Here is a 16,262-nt window from a genome sequence, read left to right on the forward strand (position 1 = left end):
GCCTTTTTTCCCCTATTTTCCCTTAACCTGTCCCACGCATTATAACCCTATGTACGCGGGACACTCCGCTGGTTGCTCAAAGGGAAGAGTACACGTGCAGTTGTACGCATATACGCGCAGCATGGAAGTTTTCTTTTTTTTTTTTCACAAAGGGGTTATATCCCTTGGGGTGAATTTGAGGGCGGGAAAGCTCCCTCGGCGTGCAGGCGCGCACTGCTGCTTCTCCGCGCGGCTTCAGAGCTTGCACGGAGGGTGGCAGCTGGAGTGGGCGCACGAACGTCGAAAAGGGGCGAACAAAAAGGGTGACACAATAATGAACAGAAGGGTGAACAGAAGGGTGAACAGAAGGGTGAACAGAAGGGTGAACAGAAGGGTGAACAGAAGGGTGAACAGAAGGGTGAACAGAAGGGTGAACAGAAGGGTGAACAGAAGGATGAACAGATGGATGAACAGATGGATAAACAGATGGATAAACACGAAGGAGAACCAACGTAGGAACAACGAAAAGAACGCAAGTGGTGAAAAAAATGCAGTACTGTACGAATGCGAGCAAAATTTCACATATGGAAAAAAAAGGAAACCATATGTATACGCAAAGTGCTTAAATTTTGCTCGTTCGTTCGCTTGTTCGTTTGTTTGTTTTTTTATATTTTTGTTTATTTTTTTTTGTTTTTTTTTTCCCTGTTCTTGTGTTCGTTTTGTTTCGTTTTGTTCAACACCCGTTTGGTGCCCATTGCGCAATTGTTCCGCCTCCTTTTTTTTTTTTCCCAAAGTGCATACGAAAGGGGGCTGGGCTGGGCTGGCTGCCTGGCGCAACTTGGGGATCCGGGTTGGTATTCCCCCCCCCGGAAACTTGCCCTTTCGCTTTTCCCTTTCGACATAAACGCCCTACTCGCTGCTCACTCCTCCCAATGAGTGGAAAAAAAAAAAATAAATCGCCACCACCCTTGTCACTTTAGTAGCGACGAACTGGTGTGTTCTGCATGGGTGAGTAAGAACACAGTAGTAACCCCCGCGAGAAACAGAAGTTTTTTTTTTTTTTTTGTGCATCCCGTGGAGTTTATGTTAGTATGCCGATTGGGCAAAGCGGCATGATGTTCCCATTTTGGCTAGCTGCATACACTACTTCCCCACCGCATGGGGACAATAGGGGACACAATAACACCTCCATCCCCCCCCCTTTGACCCAAGGGCAGCTGGAAACACCCCACAAATGGCAAAACTGGGGAGAATTCACCCCTTACGCGTTCACATCCCTCGGAGTTCCATTTTCCCATTCGCGGGTTTTTTTTTCGAGCGACCCCGTCGTTGCGCAAAAAAGTTGCTCCTGTTTATGCTTCCATTTGCGAGCATGTAAAGTTGTGTTTTTTCGCATTTTCGCATTTTTGCATTTTTGCATTCTGTGCATCCCTCTTAACAACGGTGATGGTCGTGGAGGGGGAAAAAACAACTTCCCCCAAGTGGAGCCAAACGAAAAAAAAAAAAAAATCACCTCTCGTTTGCCTCACGTTTGCCTCACGTTTGCCTCACGTTGACTAAGCTTAACCAGCTCGGAAGGAGCCCCCCTGGAATTTTTTTCCTCGTGGAAAGAAGAAAGCGGGAATGAGAAAGCGGGAATGACACAGCCGGGGGGTTGCTTCGTACGCGCATGTGTGCACGCGTGAACGTTCGGACGCTTGGATGTGGCAGCCGCGGCGGTCACTTGGAAACGTCGTTCGGATGAAGCCTTGGGGAAGCCCCTCCCGTTCAGGGTGTGAAGGCCTGCTTGCCCCCTCACGCGCCAACTCCGTAGCTGTCCAGGACATTAAAAATGCTCTCCTGAAAGGGGGAAATAAAATAAATAAATAAATAAATAGAAAAAAATATATTAGAGTGACTACTAAGGCGGTAATGAGCAACTGAGCCACACACGTCCCCCAGGGATGACCCCCCCAGGGATGACCGACCCCCCCACTGAGCTGACCACTGAGCTGACCACTGAGCTGACCACTTTTTGGTGTGCGTAACTGGGTGGGCCCCAGCTGGACTGGCCATTCCCCTACCGTCGAACTGGAGGTATCCACTTGAAAAACACGCGACAGGAACAAAAAGGTGAAGGGGAAAATGGTCTTAAAAAGTGACTCCATAATTAGGTGAAACGTGGAATACTTAAGGTACATGTTTTGATTCCCCAAATAAATCATGACCAAATTTTTTATCACCTTCTTGAATGAGTCTTCGAATAATAAAATGACGACGTAGGTTATTGATTTATCTACGTAGTGCTTTATGCTTTTTAGGATGAACAGCAGGTTGAGGAAGTAGGAGTTTAGGAAGGCGTGCTTCAGTGTGTGTTGCGCGCGGTGCAGGAGGGTTTCCCGGGTGTCGCCCAGCCGGTCGATCGGCCCGTCGTTCTGCTGATCGTTCTGCCGGTCGTTCTGCTGATCGATCTGCCCGTCGTTCTGCTGATCGTTGTGCCGGTCGATCTGCCCGTCGGTCCCCTCCGGGTGCTGCTGCCCCTTTCGACTGCGCAAGTGCTCGCGCAGGACCCATAGGATGTTCTTCCCCGGTTGAGCAAACTCCTGCTGATCACTCTCATCAAAAAATAAAACGCTCTCGTAAAAGTGAAAATTGGTTCGCTCCAAAAAATGGTAAACGTACAGGACAAAAATTTTATTTAAAATGTTATCAAAAAGGACAGGCGCATTTAACCCCCTTATGAAAACTGCTTTCCTGTTCTCCTTCACAGCAGAGGCAGTTCCTTCGCAACTCTTTCGACACTGGAACAAATACTGAACCGAGTCTTTTATATTTCCCTTTTGAACCAACGTCTGTATTGTTATGTAGTGGGAAAAAAATTTGTGCTTCATTTTTGTTATCTTTTCATTTTTTTTTTTTCGTTTCCATTTTGTGTTTCCTTCCTCGTATAAGGAATTCACCCAAGAGTAGTGATTTTTGCGTGACGTATTTGCATACTCGTGTAGCTTTTCTTTTTTTGCACTGATTTTTTTTTTCCTGTGGGGAACTGCCGTTTTATTTTTCCCCCAGTGAGGCAGCTTTTCCTCCTCATGTTCGATCCCTCGTGGAAGGAAACAAACCTCCTTTTCACATTTGAAGAAAACGCAGTAATACATGTAGTTGAAGAGGGCGCTATTTACATTTACAAAGGGGTACCTTTGGTTGGAAAAAAGGCGCAGGGGAGGTTGTCCCCCTTGTTCGCTGTTGGTCTGTCTGGACGACGCGTTCGCCTCTTTCGTACAGTTTGCCAATTCGCCTGCGAGGTATTCTCGGTTGAGTTTGCTCAGCAAATTATGGCTGTATGTATTCGTGAGGTGTGTGCTCCCCTCATGCGTCTTTACGTGGCGCTTCTCTACTTCGCCCTTCTCTACATGGAGCTTGTTCGCACTACTCCGCTGCTTTATCTTTATATGCACGAGGGAAAGCGCGAAATAGTAAAGAAACACGACGTGCCTAAAGAGATTCACGTCCACGGAATGGAACAGCCTCTCGTAGCTGCTCTTCAAGTTTGCAATTTCGTGAAAAAATATTTGGACAATTTCAGGTGCACTCAACGAGTTGTTCGTTCTTTGCTTGCTTATTTTTTTCTCCAGTTGCTCTCTCACAGACTGTAGTATGCGAAAGTGCTTGAGCGTTAAGAATGTGTGCCGCGTGTACTCCTCGTTCGTCATTCTCCCTTCTTTACAATAAGAAAAACTGCCTGAACAGGTAAGGTTATTTTCCCTTTTTTCACCTGACCCGTTCAGGCAATTTTCACCATTCTTCATTTCGCTCGAAAACTTCTCATTTGTTGTTCCCCCCCCTGGAGGTAACAAAAAATAATCTCGTATGCTGCCCAGGTATTGAAGGTATACTTTCAACGTGGCCACATCTTCACATTTCATGACCAACTGGAGAATAAGTTCCCTCGTTTTCTTTATTTCTTTGTTGAGTTTTTTTTTATAACTCCGGAGATAGTTCCCCAAATTGCGATCATTCGATTCGCAGCTGAACAATGCACACAGATATAATTTCACCCTTCCACACAGGGGCAAATATTTCATGCTGTCGTGCACGTCTCCCTTCTCGTTACTCCGGTGAATTATTAAAGGAATTTTGAGCATGTCTGAAGGAAGTCCACTCCTTTTGCTGTCATGTACACTGTTGGCAAGGTTCATCCCCTCCATGCTGCTCTTATGATGACCCGCCTCGAAAAAGGCTACTATTTTTTCGCAATTACTTCTTAAGTCATCGACAACGATTTGGATGTCCTGTACACTTTGTTGGAACTCTCTCGATAGGATGGACGACTTGATAAAAATATCGGGATGTTTTGAAATTAGCTTTTTCATATTTTTTACGTTTTCGCTTTTTTCCTTTGTCAAGTTCATTTTTTTGCTAACTATAAAATTGGTTATGTCTTCCTCATCATTTTGGACTACATTTTTGACCTCGTTTTTGACCTCGTTTTTGGCCTCTCTTTCGGCCTCACTTTTGGCCTCACTTTTGGACTCTCTTTCGGCCTCCCTTTTGACCTCCCTTTTGACTTCACTATTGTGCATTGCGTACTGCAATTTGCTCTGCAGTATGACCGCGTCTTCCGTAGGGGGGTTCTCCATGTTGGGCGCACAGCATGGATGGAAAATGAAATAGAGGGGCAAGAGCGCTAACTTGGGAAGACTCCCCTGGACGCGCTATTCAGGGGGAAAGAGGGGGCCCAACTGATGCGCATGTACAACATAAATACGGCTGCGAAATACAGCTGTGAAATACTGCTACAAAATACAGCTGCAGAATACACCTGTGAAACACTGCTGCGCATGTGGTTATCTAAACGTACGTGTCGCGGAGGAGGGTCAAACCATGCGGGGGGGCTCCCTTTTGCATGTGTAACCACAGGGAGAGACCCACCAGGGGATGGGGCGCCCGCCAACTTGGGCAATACATCGCATCCGCGAAGGTCTCCAGTGAGTGGTTAAAAAAATGGCGTTGGGGAGAAGAAAAAAAAAAAAAAAAAATCGCGATGCAGCGCATATTACCGTTTTAAAGCGGGTCGACTAGTTCGTTGGTTAATCATCCCATATGGCGACCGTTCGGTCACTCGTTAGGCAACTCAGTCGGAAAACCGCTCACCCAACAGTTCTAACCATGCCATGCCCTTCATCACATGGTCCAATAACTTAAAAACCTAAGTTGGTGACAGGGGGGCAGGCCCTTAGAAAACAACTCTTTTTTCCGTGCCGTCGCCGTGAAAAAAAAAAAAAAATAACGTACATGTGCATGCACATGTGCATATACTTCTGTATGCACACGGCGTACCGCTATTCCGGGGCGCTGTTCCCCTCAATGGTTGTTAGTGCAGGTGGTACAAATGGCCTATTCGTTTAAGGGAATCATCCCGACGTTGTTAGTTTAGAGTTAACGCCCAAGCGAATGGCCGTGCGGAAGCGTTCATGTGCATGCGACAAATGGACACAAAATGGGCACACGCAAAAAAAAAAGGGCGCGCGCTGCCCATACAAATCAAAGGCCGATAGAATAGGTGGCACAACGGGACATGCGGCAAGGACAAAGAAATAAGGAAACTTTGAGAGATCGACGTGGAGTGGAAAAAAAAAAAAAAAAAACTCTGCTATCAAACAAGTGCCCTAGATCTCTAACGGGATGGCAAGTATAGTCAGCAAGGTGGGATGGAAGCAAAGAGGGGGAAGAGCGGTAAACCTTTTTTTTTTTTTTATTTTAAAAGGATAACCGAAATGGAAGGAGGAGGTAGAAAGGGGAGCATAAAGCTGGTGAACAAAAAGGAGGAGGGAACGAAATAAACGGACGTGGTGGGGACGATGGTCCGAAGCCGCGAACGTAGGATAGTTGTTAGAAATTAAGAAAAACAGAAAAGTTCTGGAGTTTCAGTCGGGGAGTTTCACTTGGGGAAAACTGGAGGGGGGGAGGAAGATGGTAGAGGTTCGCTAGGTGAAAGAAGCGTATAGGATGAAAGAGGTAGGGAAGGGAGGGGAGAAAGGCATTTCACCCTGTGCACGGAAGGACAACGGGGAGAAGGTCAGAACGCGCACGAGAAAATGTGAACAGTAGAAGGGGACGAACTGGGCACGCAAGGTCATGAAAAGGGAGGGGCAAACAAAAGGGAAAAAAAAGGGAAAAATAAAGGGAAAAATAATGGGAAAAAAAAAGCGAAAAAAAAGGGGGAAAAAAAAAGAAAAAAAAAATTAAAAGTGCAAAACGAAAAACGTCGTGCGGCAAAACTCAGATCAAAAGCTACACGCTACAGAAAACACACACAGAAACGAAAAAAGCAAAGAAAGGAATAAAAGAGGAAAAAACTACATAGCAAATTACTTCTCTACATGTAGCAGCAAAACACATACAGAGGGGAAGGCGCTCACGCATATGTGCACGTCCACTAATACAGCTGACACATTAGGCCGAAGGTCCCCTTTTCGTGCGTTTGGAAAGATGGAGAAAGAGAGGTAAAAAAAAAAGTATACGGAATTGCAGAATGAAGAAAAAAAAAAAAGAAAAAAAAAAAAAAAAAACTCTCATCAGCAGTGCAACGCGTGACGTTTCATTTCCCCTCCAGGAGGGAAAAAAAAAACGTTACACGATAGAGCATCTCTACAACCTGTCATCAAAATATTTAACCGTCTTGGAAATGATTTCCAAGCATTCGTCGAGCTGCTCCTTGGTAATGCAAAGTGGTGGAGTCAATCGAACCGTCTTATCATGCACAGATCTAGTGATAAGTCCATTTTCCTTAAATTTCAAGCAGATGTCCCACACGTTAATGATGTCATTCCTGAACTCAATAGCACAGAGTAGACCTCGTCCTCTAACCTCACGAACGATTTTGCTGTCTTTCAGTTCTTTCTTTAAAGCCTCTAAGAACGGTCCACCTAACTTATCTGCATTTTCGCTAAGCTTCTCATTAATTAAAACGTTGAGCGCTTCTATACAAATGGCAGCAGCAAGGGGGTTGCCTCCATAAGTAGACCCATGCTCACCTGGCTTCAACACCAGCATAACATCATTGTTAGCCAAAATGGCTGAAATGGGGTAATGGCCACCTGAAAGGGCCTTCCCAAGAAGAATCACATCAGGTTTGACATCATAATGGTAAGTACATAATAATTTCCCTGTTCTTCCTAGACCTGTTTGTACCTCATCGGCTACAAAAAGGACGTTATATTTTTTACACAGTCTTTCTACTCCTTTGAAGTACCCATCGGATGGAAGGATAACTCCAGCTTCTCCTTGAATTGGCTCAACAACAAATGCACACACATTTGGGTCCTGTAGTTCGACTTCTAATGCTTCCAAATCGTCATAAGGAACTTTCAAAAAATTTGGAACGAAGGGACCAAAATTATTTTTACATTTCCTATCAGTAGAAGCTGATACACATCCCAAAGTTCTGCCAGAAAAATTATTGTTGCACACAATTATTTTGGCTTCATTTTCTGGTATTTTTTTTACTTCATAACCCCATTTTCTGCACATTTTATATGCTGTTTCGTTTGCCTCTGCTCCTGTATTCATCATTAACACTTTGTCGTAGCCAAATAGGGTTGTCAAATACCTTTCGCACACACCGAGGGAATCGCTAAAAAATGCTCTGCTGCATATTGTTAATTTTTTGGCTTGATTTATCATTGCATTCAGGATGTTGGGGTGGCAGTGACCTTGGTTTACCGACGAGTATGCCGACAAGAAGTCGTAGTACCTCCTATTTTCGATGTCATACACAAAAACGCCACTTCCCCTGTTGAGGACAACGGGGATTGGGTCGTAGTTGTGTGCTCCATAGGTCAACTCGTTGTTCATGTAGTCTTGGCTGCTCTTGAGTTCTTTTACGAAGTCCATTTTGGCTCTACAGTGGGGGGCGGGGGAAAAAAAATTAAAACAAACAAGTAATCAAATAGGCATACAATTAAGCAAACAAATAGGCATACAATTAAGCAAACAAGTAAACAAACAAATAAGCAAATGACACGGTTAGGCAAATGTGTATGGGGGGACGACCGCGGAGCGACAAATTTGCAAAAAAAAAAATTATGAACGTTCATACATTTTTGCAGAAGGAGAAAAAAAAATATACATTTTAGCTAGCTTAGTTAGCCATTTTGCTCGCTCCAAAAAAAAAAAAAAAAAATGTGGGGGACGTGGCACAAAATATGAGCGTGCAAAGAAGAAGTACACGTACGCGCGGTGCGGGCATACTTAACGTATGTGGCCCCCCTTTTTTGGTGTGTTGTAAAGCCTCGGCGCGCACCAACACTGTTGCTCAGATTACGCTTATGTGCCAAAACTTACAGTTCAGTTGGGGAAAAATAGTGCGGGTAAAGGATGCAAAAATGGGGTGGAAAAAAGTAGCGTAGAGATTGAGTATACGCGAGCAAAGGTGATTATTTTCCTTGTATGGAGATAAGTGTTAAAGCGTGATGCCTGTCTGTAGGGGTTAAATAGGGGAAGCACATATATGGAGGGGGTGCGTACTGCTACGGTATCGCGTATGCGCAGTGTAGTTCGTTCATATGATTAGCACAAAAAAGTACTACTGCTACGTTCCTCCGCCAATGCGCGCGTAGGAACATATAAAACTATTTCGCGCAAATGGATTTTCACTCTCCTCGGCCATGAAAAACGTACGTGCAGATTTTAAGCTGAGCTAGTAGTATACATAGGGGAGCGGGGGTGGGGGGGAAAGTCACAAAGAGTTTCCTTCTTTCGTTGAAAGGGGCGAAGTGGTGAATTGCTTTTAACGTATGTGTAAAGAATTAGCGGAAAGCTGGATAAAAGTTTTCTTTTTTTTAAAGCGAAATAATTTTGTTTTGATGGATAGAAGGATGAAAAGGAAATTTTAGTTCCAATGCGTTTGGGTATAGGAATTACAGTTTAGGTTTGTAGTTTAGGTTTTGGGGGTTAGGGGTTTTTTTTTTTTTAATTTAAATACTTTCGCTCCTCGTTACGTTCGCTCCTCGTTACGCTCGCTCCTCCCCCCTTTGGGTTTTTTTTAATTTCGCGAAAGATAGTTGGCCACTTGGAAGGAGGAGGGGATCTACATAATAAAAATAAATATTTTACCCCCTCGTGCATGTTCGTGTATGCACCCATACGGCATGCGCGCATGGTTTAGCTCAAACGTGCCGATCCCTCCTTCCAAACATATACATAAAAGTTAAGCACCCTGAGTGGTGCACTCACGGTGGTTTAGCGTATTCGCAGCATGGGTTCAGTTATCCGCCCCGGTGGCAGGGTTGGCTTACTTTAACCGCTCCTCCGTGCACCGTAGAGGGATAGGAGAAAAATAATGCAACTTCCCATTGCACGGAGCGCATCGCATTTGCCGCATGGGTTCTGCAGAGGAGAGGAGTCGCGAGGGGATACATACATCTGCGCATGCGTATGCATATGCGTATATATATCGTATATATACCCATATATATGTATTTTTTTTTTTTTTTGCATGTAGTGGTGGGCGAGTGGGCGACTTTTATGCGCTAAAAAATGTATAGGGGTAGGGTAGGGTACATGTCACGCGTGGCTGCTTTTTATGAACGTATCCGATAGTGGAACCTCGGGGTGAATCGCTTATCTACAACTTGTTCGCTTACAGAAGGAAAGAGAAAGAGAAGGCCTTTTTTCCAGCATATCCTCCACCCCACCTCCATGTGCATATTATCACTTCCTCATTTTATGGGCCAAAGTGCACAGCTTTCGGTCATGTAATAAAAAGGGTACTTACGCCATTTGTTTTGCAGCGCAGAACCCCCCTATACATACACACAGAGAGAGGGGAATCATACATGCCGCAGTGGTGACGGATTTGTGGAGGAGAGAATTCCTCATCGAACATAAGGAGCTGCTTAGGATTGGTTTATTTTGTTTTCCCTCGCTGGTGGCGCTTTTTTCACAGTGACATTTGCCTGCGTAGGGGACCATTTCAAAAGTGGTGCATTCCAACGAGGATGCGAGTTTTTAAAAAAAAAAAAATATCTACCAATTTGCAGCACTGTGCCATTTGTACCATCTCCTACCTGGGCACTGCCGCAGAGATGTTGAACTGACACATGTAACCTTCCTTAGTGACGGTGGAAAAGGTGATTTTTTCTCTATTCCGTTTTTAAGCGGTGTGCATAAACATGTGAGTGGAGGAGCCGTCCCCCACGCGTTTTTTTTTTTTTGCATTCCCTGGGTGACCTATCCTTTGGTTTTTATTACCGTCGAGGTGGGGGCTTTATAATTAGAGGAGCTTCAAGCACCTCCCATGTGGCAGTGTTGCCATGCTACTGAGCTGCTATGCTATTATCGCGTTATTGGGGACCCTGAGGGCTGGTTGTTTTGGCTTACTCATTTTGATGAGCGTGAGTGTACGTACACATGCATGTATGTTAAGTTATGCACACGTAAAGGCACATGCGCAATCGTATGTGCTTTTTGGCTTTTTTTTTTTTTTTCCCTCTTCCGTTTGGGGGAAGGAAAGAAGAAAGGGACATACAATGAACGTCACTTTTGTTTTGGGGTGTGAACAAGAAATGGGAGCACGGCAAACGCTGCTGCGCAGTTGTCATCGCGCCTTGTGTTGGTTTGTATCTATGTACACTGCGTGGTGCACACGAGCGGGGTCCTGTGCGAGGCTAGGGGCTGCGCGCCGCTCATCGTTTCGTGAAATGGGCATTCACAAATGGCGCCGCCGCGCTGGTGCGCATTAACAGGGTTGCCAGGGAGGCGTTTTCTTTTTGGTCCGTTTGGCAGGCGGATTGGCGGGCGGTTTGGTAGGCGGGTTGGCGGGCGGTTTGGTAGGCGGTTTGGCAGCAGCCTTTCCAGCCCGTTTGGCAGCAGCCTTTCCAGCCGGTTTGGCAACCCCTTTTCCGGCCGCTTTTCCCGTCTGCGTGGCTTCCTTTTTTGCCTTTTACTTCTCCTCGCCCATCGATTTGCCCGCCCGTATGATCTCGTCGACGAGCAGGATCTGCTGCGAGATGGCCGTAGCGATGGAGATGATTTGCTTCTTCACGCAGTAGTTGTCGTATATGCCTAAGGGGGGAAGAGGTGGACATAATCGAGATGGTCATAAGTGGGGTGGATATAATCGAGATGGGCATAATAAAGATGGACATAAGTGGGGTGCACATAATTCAGATGGACGTCTTTGCGGTAGACACAACTGCGGTAGGCACAACTGCGTGGCGGCGGGGGCCCACGCGCGAGACACTACGGCCGAGTTCTTTTTCAAGCCCCACCTTTCAAATGGGCGATGATCGGCTCGCCAGTATCCAAGTCGAGGCCCAGGGGTTCGGACTGGTCAGCCATGTATTTGTCGATCACATTGAACAACGTCTCGTGAATATCGAGACCGCTATTCTCCAGCAGAATTTTTGGAATATTGAGCAAACTATTGGCATAAACATCAAATGAGAATTTTTGTTTCCCTCTCATCTTTTTCTCCTCCTCTTTTAATTTACAATACGCCATAATTTCAAAAGACCCCGCCCCAGAAATGACACACTCATCTTCGATAGAGTTCTTTATGCTTCGAAGTCCATCTCGAATAGCATCCTTTATTTGCTTAATGGTGTAATCGTTTGGGGCTTGAATATACAGAGTACAGCTCTTAGGGTTAACGACGTCTTCAATAAAGGTGTATTTCTCATCGTTAATGCAAATCTCGTATACCAGTCCTGCAAATCCTACATCTTCCTCCGTCAAATCGTATACATTGTTGCATGCATTTCCACCACAACATAGGACTATGCGTTCTAGGTTCCTTCTTTTAATTCGTCTCAAAGCCATGATATTTTCCTTAGCCAATAGGTCCAGGCTAATAGGATCGATTCCTTTCTGATTAAATACAGCAAAATTATACACTTCGTTCGTTTCTTTAAATTTTTTTTCTATAATGCTTTTTTTCAACTCGATAATTTTTTTCACCTTATCATCTGTGAATTTCCTCTCCGATTCTACTAGCTTGTCTCTATCTTCTGCATTGGAATAAACAAAGGATGAGAACACCTCACTTTTTTCATACTCCAAGCTGACATTCAACACTAGGGTGAAGCATTTGGTTAGTTTGTTCGGCATATTAGGGTGCCTACATCCATGGTCCAGGACCATACCTCTAACCAACTTGGTATTTATGCTCATATTTTTTTTCACGTCCACTATTTCGATCATATGTAGATCTATTTGCTTCTCAGGATTATAAATAATTCTGATACTCTCCACTAAATCATCTGCTAATTTATCAGCTAGTGCGACTGGTAACTTGGTTCGAACGCACGTCTTCGCGACGTTGTATAGTAGCTCTTTGTCGAAGTGCTCCTTTATGTTTATCGGTATTTTCATCGAGTCCAATACATTCAGAAGAGTTGCTTTAGCTTGGTCGAATCCCTGTGTGATGATACGTGGATGGATACTCTCGTACAGAATGTACTTCTCCGATAGGTATATTAACGATGTCGCTACGATGAGGTTGCTGCTGGATCCGTCTCCTAAGGTCTCATCGATGGACGAACATATTCGACTGAGCATGCTAGCAGTTGGGTGCTGAATCATCATTTCGTTAAGCAGCACATTACCATCCTTCGTAATTTTAATCGCCCCCGAGCTACTTACCAGCATTTTGTAACTCCCCTTGGGACCTAGGTTACTCTTGATTATTTCGTACATCCCTTTGCTCGCGTTGATGTTTGTCAGCAGCACGTTCGTGGAGCGGAGGCTGTCCGCCTTCTTGTTCAGCAGGTGGATGGACATCTACGTGGGGAGGCGGCGTGAGTGTGGGAGAGGCGTGAGCGTGGAAGGGGCGTGCATGTGGAAGGGGCGTACGTGTGGAAGGGGCGTACGTGTGGAAGGGGCGCACATGTGGAAGGGGCGCACATGTGGAAGGGGCGTGCACGTGGGGGGAGGGAGGTGCATAAACAGGTGCATGCATACGTGAGAGCAGCGTGCGTGTGCGCAGGTCTCCGTGGGCCCCCTCTTCCGCAGCTGGGACTTACCTTTGCAAACTCGCGGCGGGGTGGAAAAAAAGGTTCTTCAGTTGATCAGATGGTCTGTTGTTCGGCTGTTCAGCTGTGCAGTTCCTCAGCTGTGAAGTTCTTCAGCTATTCCTGGATGCAGCTCGGCTGAGGGCTGCTCGGCAGTAGGCGACGCTTTATGTCACGTTTTTCCAGTTTTGTCAGTTTTGTGGCTGCCTTCTTCAAGGGCTTCCTCCTCTCAGCTGTGCGCTAAATGGGCGGTCACTTTCTTTTTCCCTCTTCGAACGTTTTTTTTTTTGTTCCCTTTTTGTTCCCTTTTTGTTCCCTTTTTCTCCCCTCTTTTTTCGCTGTTATTTTTTCTACTGCTATTTTTTCTGCTGCTATTTTTTCCGCTGTTACGGTCTTTGGTCCTCCCACTTGGTTAACTTTTTCTTCCCCTTTTTGCGGAACGACGCGGAAGCGAATTTTGTAAACACTCCTGGGGGGCGACGCAGAAATGCACCCACGGCTTGCGGGTGGGAGCATACTCTCTCTGTAGAGCGGCAGCCCACCAAGGAGATGCGGTGCGGTCACCACGGAGATGCGGTGCGGTCACAAAGGCGATGGCGGTGCGGCCACCAAGGAGATACCGCGCAGCCACCAAGGAGATACCGTGCAGCCACTAAGGCGATACTCCCATGGCGTGAATAACTGCGCGCAAGTACGCAAAAATAAAAAAAAAAAACGCGTACATGTGATTGCACCCGTTCATATGCTACTCCGCGCGTGCATTTGCTGTTAGCCCACTTGTGGAGCGGGAGCGGGCCGTAATTTGTTAGCAGTTGGCATTGGGCAAGGGGGCACTGTGTTGAGGAACTATGGGGGTGGGTGAAGGCTGCTGACCCTGTAGAGGAGACCTTCCGCTGCCGCCCCAAACCAGGAGTTCTAATTAAAAGGCAACCCACAATGTTAATCCATTCTTCACCCTTCTCTCCCATTTTAACCACCCACGGGAAGGAACCTACAAAGGAGCACATATAGCAGAAACTGGGGAGGCATGAGCAGGGCTGGCTTTCCCCATGCGTCTTCCCTTCCCCATGCGTCTTCCCCTCCCCATGCGTTTTCCCCTCCCTACCCTTTTTTGAATCGGGGAATGCACCGCAGAGCGTCTCTCTGGTTTGAAACGTGCACACCATGTGCAGTGGTGAAAAAAGGTCATTTTTAATTATCCCATTAAGTGACTTTTTAAGTCAACTTCAACGAGTATCAGCAGGGGGGTGGAGGACGCCACATCTTTGCGAAACCAAACGGAACAACAAGGGAGGAGCCATTCAAGCTGCTTACACGTGTGTGCCCAGGGATCAATAGGATCCCATTTTGTTGTTGATGATTTTTTTTTTTTTTTCTTTTTTTTTTGTTCAAAAATTTGCACACCTGGAGGGGTAGCCAAACCGGGATTGCCAACAGAGGGGAGTGATGACCAAATGGGGCACACAGCAACTGTTCATAGGATGACATGTGCATTTTATACAACAGGCTCACAGTTCGTAACAGTTTATGCGTACGGGAAAAAACGGGGCGACTCAATTGGTTCGCTCCTTTGTGCAGCCAGCCGCATTAGCGGGATGGTGCAGGGGGGTGTGTAAATGGGGGGGGGGGGAAATGCGCATAGCTACAAACGTGGCGGGCAGGAGTGCGTAAGACGGCAGATGCGCAGGTCTAGGTCTGGGGGGGCGCCCCAATGGTTCGCCACCACCGCGCCAGGCAACGCTGCTTCGCAAACCGGTGCTTCTCAAACCGCTGCTTCTCAAACCGCTGCTTCTCAAACCGCCGCTTCTTAAAACGCCTCTCCTATGTGCACCACTCCTATGTGCGCCGCTTCCCTAACCGCCCTAACAACAGCGCAGCTTTTTTTTCCGAATTTTGGGGGGCACCGAGTTGTGCGACACGTGGGGATAAATCAGCAAGTAGCCCTCAGATGGGTTCAAGCCATTATTGTATTTGTACCCAAACTTTTCAGGGTTGAAATGATACATAGTGCTGCTTTCTTCTTCCTTTCCAGGAATAGGAAAATCTGTGGGAGACAAAGAAGGGAAGGTAATCTGTTTATTAATGCCTTCAAATAAGTTCATGTTTTTCTGATTCGATGGGTGTATTAAAAAGTGTTCATATTTTTTTTTGTCAAGTTCGATGGGATCCATAGAGTCAAGGGAGTCATTATCGATGTGATTATTTTTGCCCTCACCATTACTGGGGGGGTTATTTGTTTCGTTAATGCTTGCACTGAGCTGTTCTTTGTTGCTGGGAGGTTCATTCGGAGTGTGAGAGTAGTTACCCTCCTTCTTCTGTGTGTCTTCGCTGGGACCGCTTTCTTGTGGTTCTTGAAAGAGGTGGCTCGCTCCATCCGGGCCCTCCCCGGGTTGCTCATCGTCATGCGGGTAGCCCTCTCCCTCATAGTCACCATGTTCGTGATCGCCGCTTTGAAAGACACCACCGCTTTGAAAGACACCGCCGCTTTGGAAGACCCCACCGCTTACGACAGGGTCGTTCATCACCCCCCCGTTTGCCGCAACCTGCTCGACACCCCCTTCGCTGGTGCTTTTGACGTCGTCTAAGTCGTCCCCTTGGAGATTGCCTAAGGCTCCCTCTTCAGCGTCGAGTAAGCTGCCCTCTTCAGCGTTCTCTAAGACGTCCTCTTCATCCTTCTGTAAAACGCCCTCTTCAACGGCCTGTAACTCTTCCTCCTCTGCGTCATGTAAGTCTTCTTCTTCGACGTGGTGCAGCAATTCCCTTTCTGCGTCACTTGCGGCTTCCTTCTGCGCGTCCGTTAAGCCATCCTCCACGTCGCTCATAGTCTCCTCCTCCACGTCACTTATCGCCTCCTCCACGTCACCTATCTCCTCCTCCACGTCACCTATCTCCTCCTCCACGTCACCTATCTCCTCCTCCACGTCACTCATCGCCTCCTTCTCCACGTCACTCATCGCCACCTTCTCCACGTCACTCATCGCCTCCTTCTCCACGTCACCTATCTCCTCCCTCTCCATGTCACCTACCTCCTCCCTCTCCATGTCACCTATCTCCTCCCTCTCCATGTCACCTATCTCCTCCCTCTCCACGTCACCTATCTCCTCCCTCTCCACGTCACTCATCGCCTCCTTCTCTACGTCACTTATAACCTCCCTCTCCACATCGTTTAGCACATCCTTCTCCACGTCATTTTCCTTCTCATTCAAGTCACTCTCCGTGGAATACTCCTCATTATCGTCAGCTTACAAATGGGTGAGACAAAAAAACCAAACAGATAAATGAGTCAACGGAAAG

At 46.5% G+C, this 16,262-nt stretch overlaps 4 protein-coding genes across 4 annotated transcripts; all 4 read right to left on the reverse strand.

Annotated features, from left to right (window-relative positions):
* Positions 1 to 1,773: 1,773 nt before the first annotated feature.
* PCYB_114760 (hypothetical protein) lies at positions 1,774 to 4,595 on the reverse strand (the record flags this gene model as incomplete). Its single annotated transcript, XM_004223355.1, has 2 exons — positions 1,774 to 1,818; positions 2,043 to 4,595. The coding sequence occupies 2 exons, from the start codon at positions 4,593 to 4,595 to the stop codon at positions 1,774 to 1,776; spliced, it is 2,598 nt and encodes an 865-aa protein (XP_004223403.1).
* Positions 4,596 to 6,633: 2,038 nt separating this feature from the next.
* On the reverse strand, positions 6,634 to 7,851 carry PCYB_114770 (ornithine aminotransferase; the record flags this gene model as incomplete). Its single annotated transcript, XM_004223356.1, has 2 exons — positions 6,634 to 6,938; positions 6,993 to 7,851. Coding segments are annotated over 2 exons (1,164 nt in total), but the record flags the coding sequence as incomplete, so codon positions are not given.
* Positions 7,852 to 11,217: 3,366 nt separating this feature from the next.
* Positions 11,218 to 12,738, reverse strand: PCYB_114780 (T-complex protein 1 zeta subunit; the record flags this gene model as incomplete). The annotated part of the gene is made up of 1 exon (XM_004223357.1): positions 11,218 to 12,738. The coding sequence occupies one exon, from the start codon at positions 12,736 to 12,738 to the stop codon at positions 11,218 to 11,220; it is 1,521 nt and encodes a 506-aa protein (XP_004223405.1).
* Positions 12,739 to 14,830: 2,092 nt separating this feature from the next.
* Positions 14,831 to 16,090, reverse strand: PCYB_114790 (hypothetical protein; the record flags this gene model as incomplete). The annotated part of the gene is made up of 1 exon (XM_004223358.1): positions 14,831 to 16,090. One exon carries the CDS (start codon positions 16,088 to 16,090, stop codon positions 14,831 to 14,833), a length of 1,260 nt encoding a protein of 419 aa, XP_004223406.1.
* Between the last annotated feature and the right edge of the window lie 172 nt (positions 16,091 to 16,262).

The sequence above is a fragment of the Plasmodium cynomolgi genome, chromosome 11 (genome assembly GCF_000321355.1).
Source record: "Plasmodium cynomolgi strain B DNA, chromosome 11, whole genome shotgun sequence".
NCBI classification, from domain to species: domain Eukaryota; phylum Apicomplexa; class Aconoidasida; order Haemosporida; family Plasmodiidae; genus Plasmodium; species Plasmodium cynomolgi.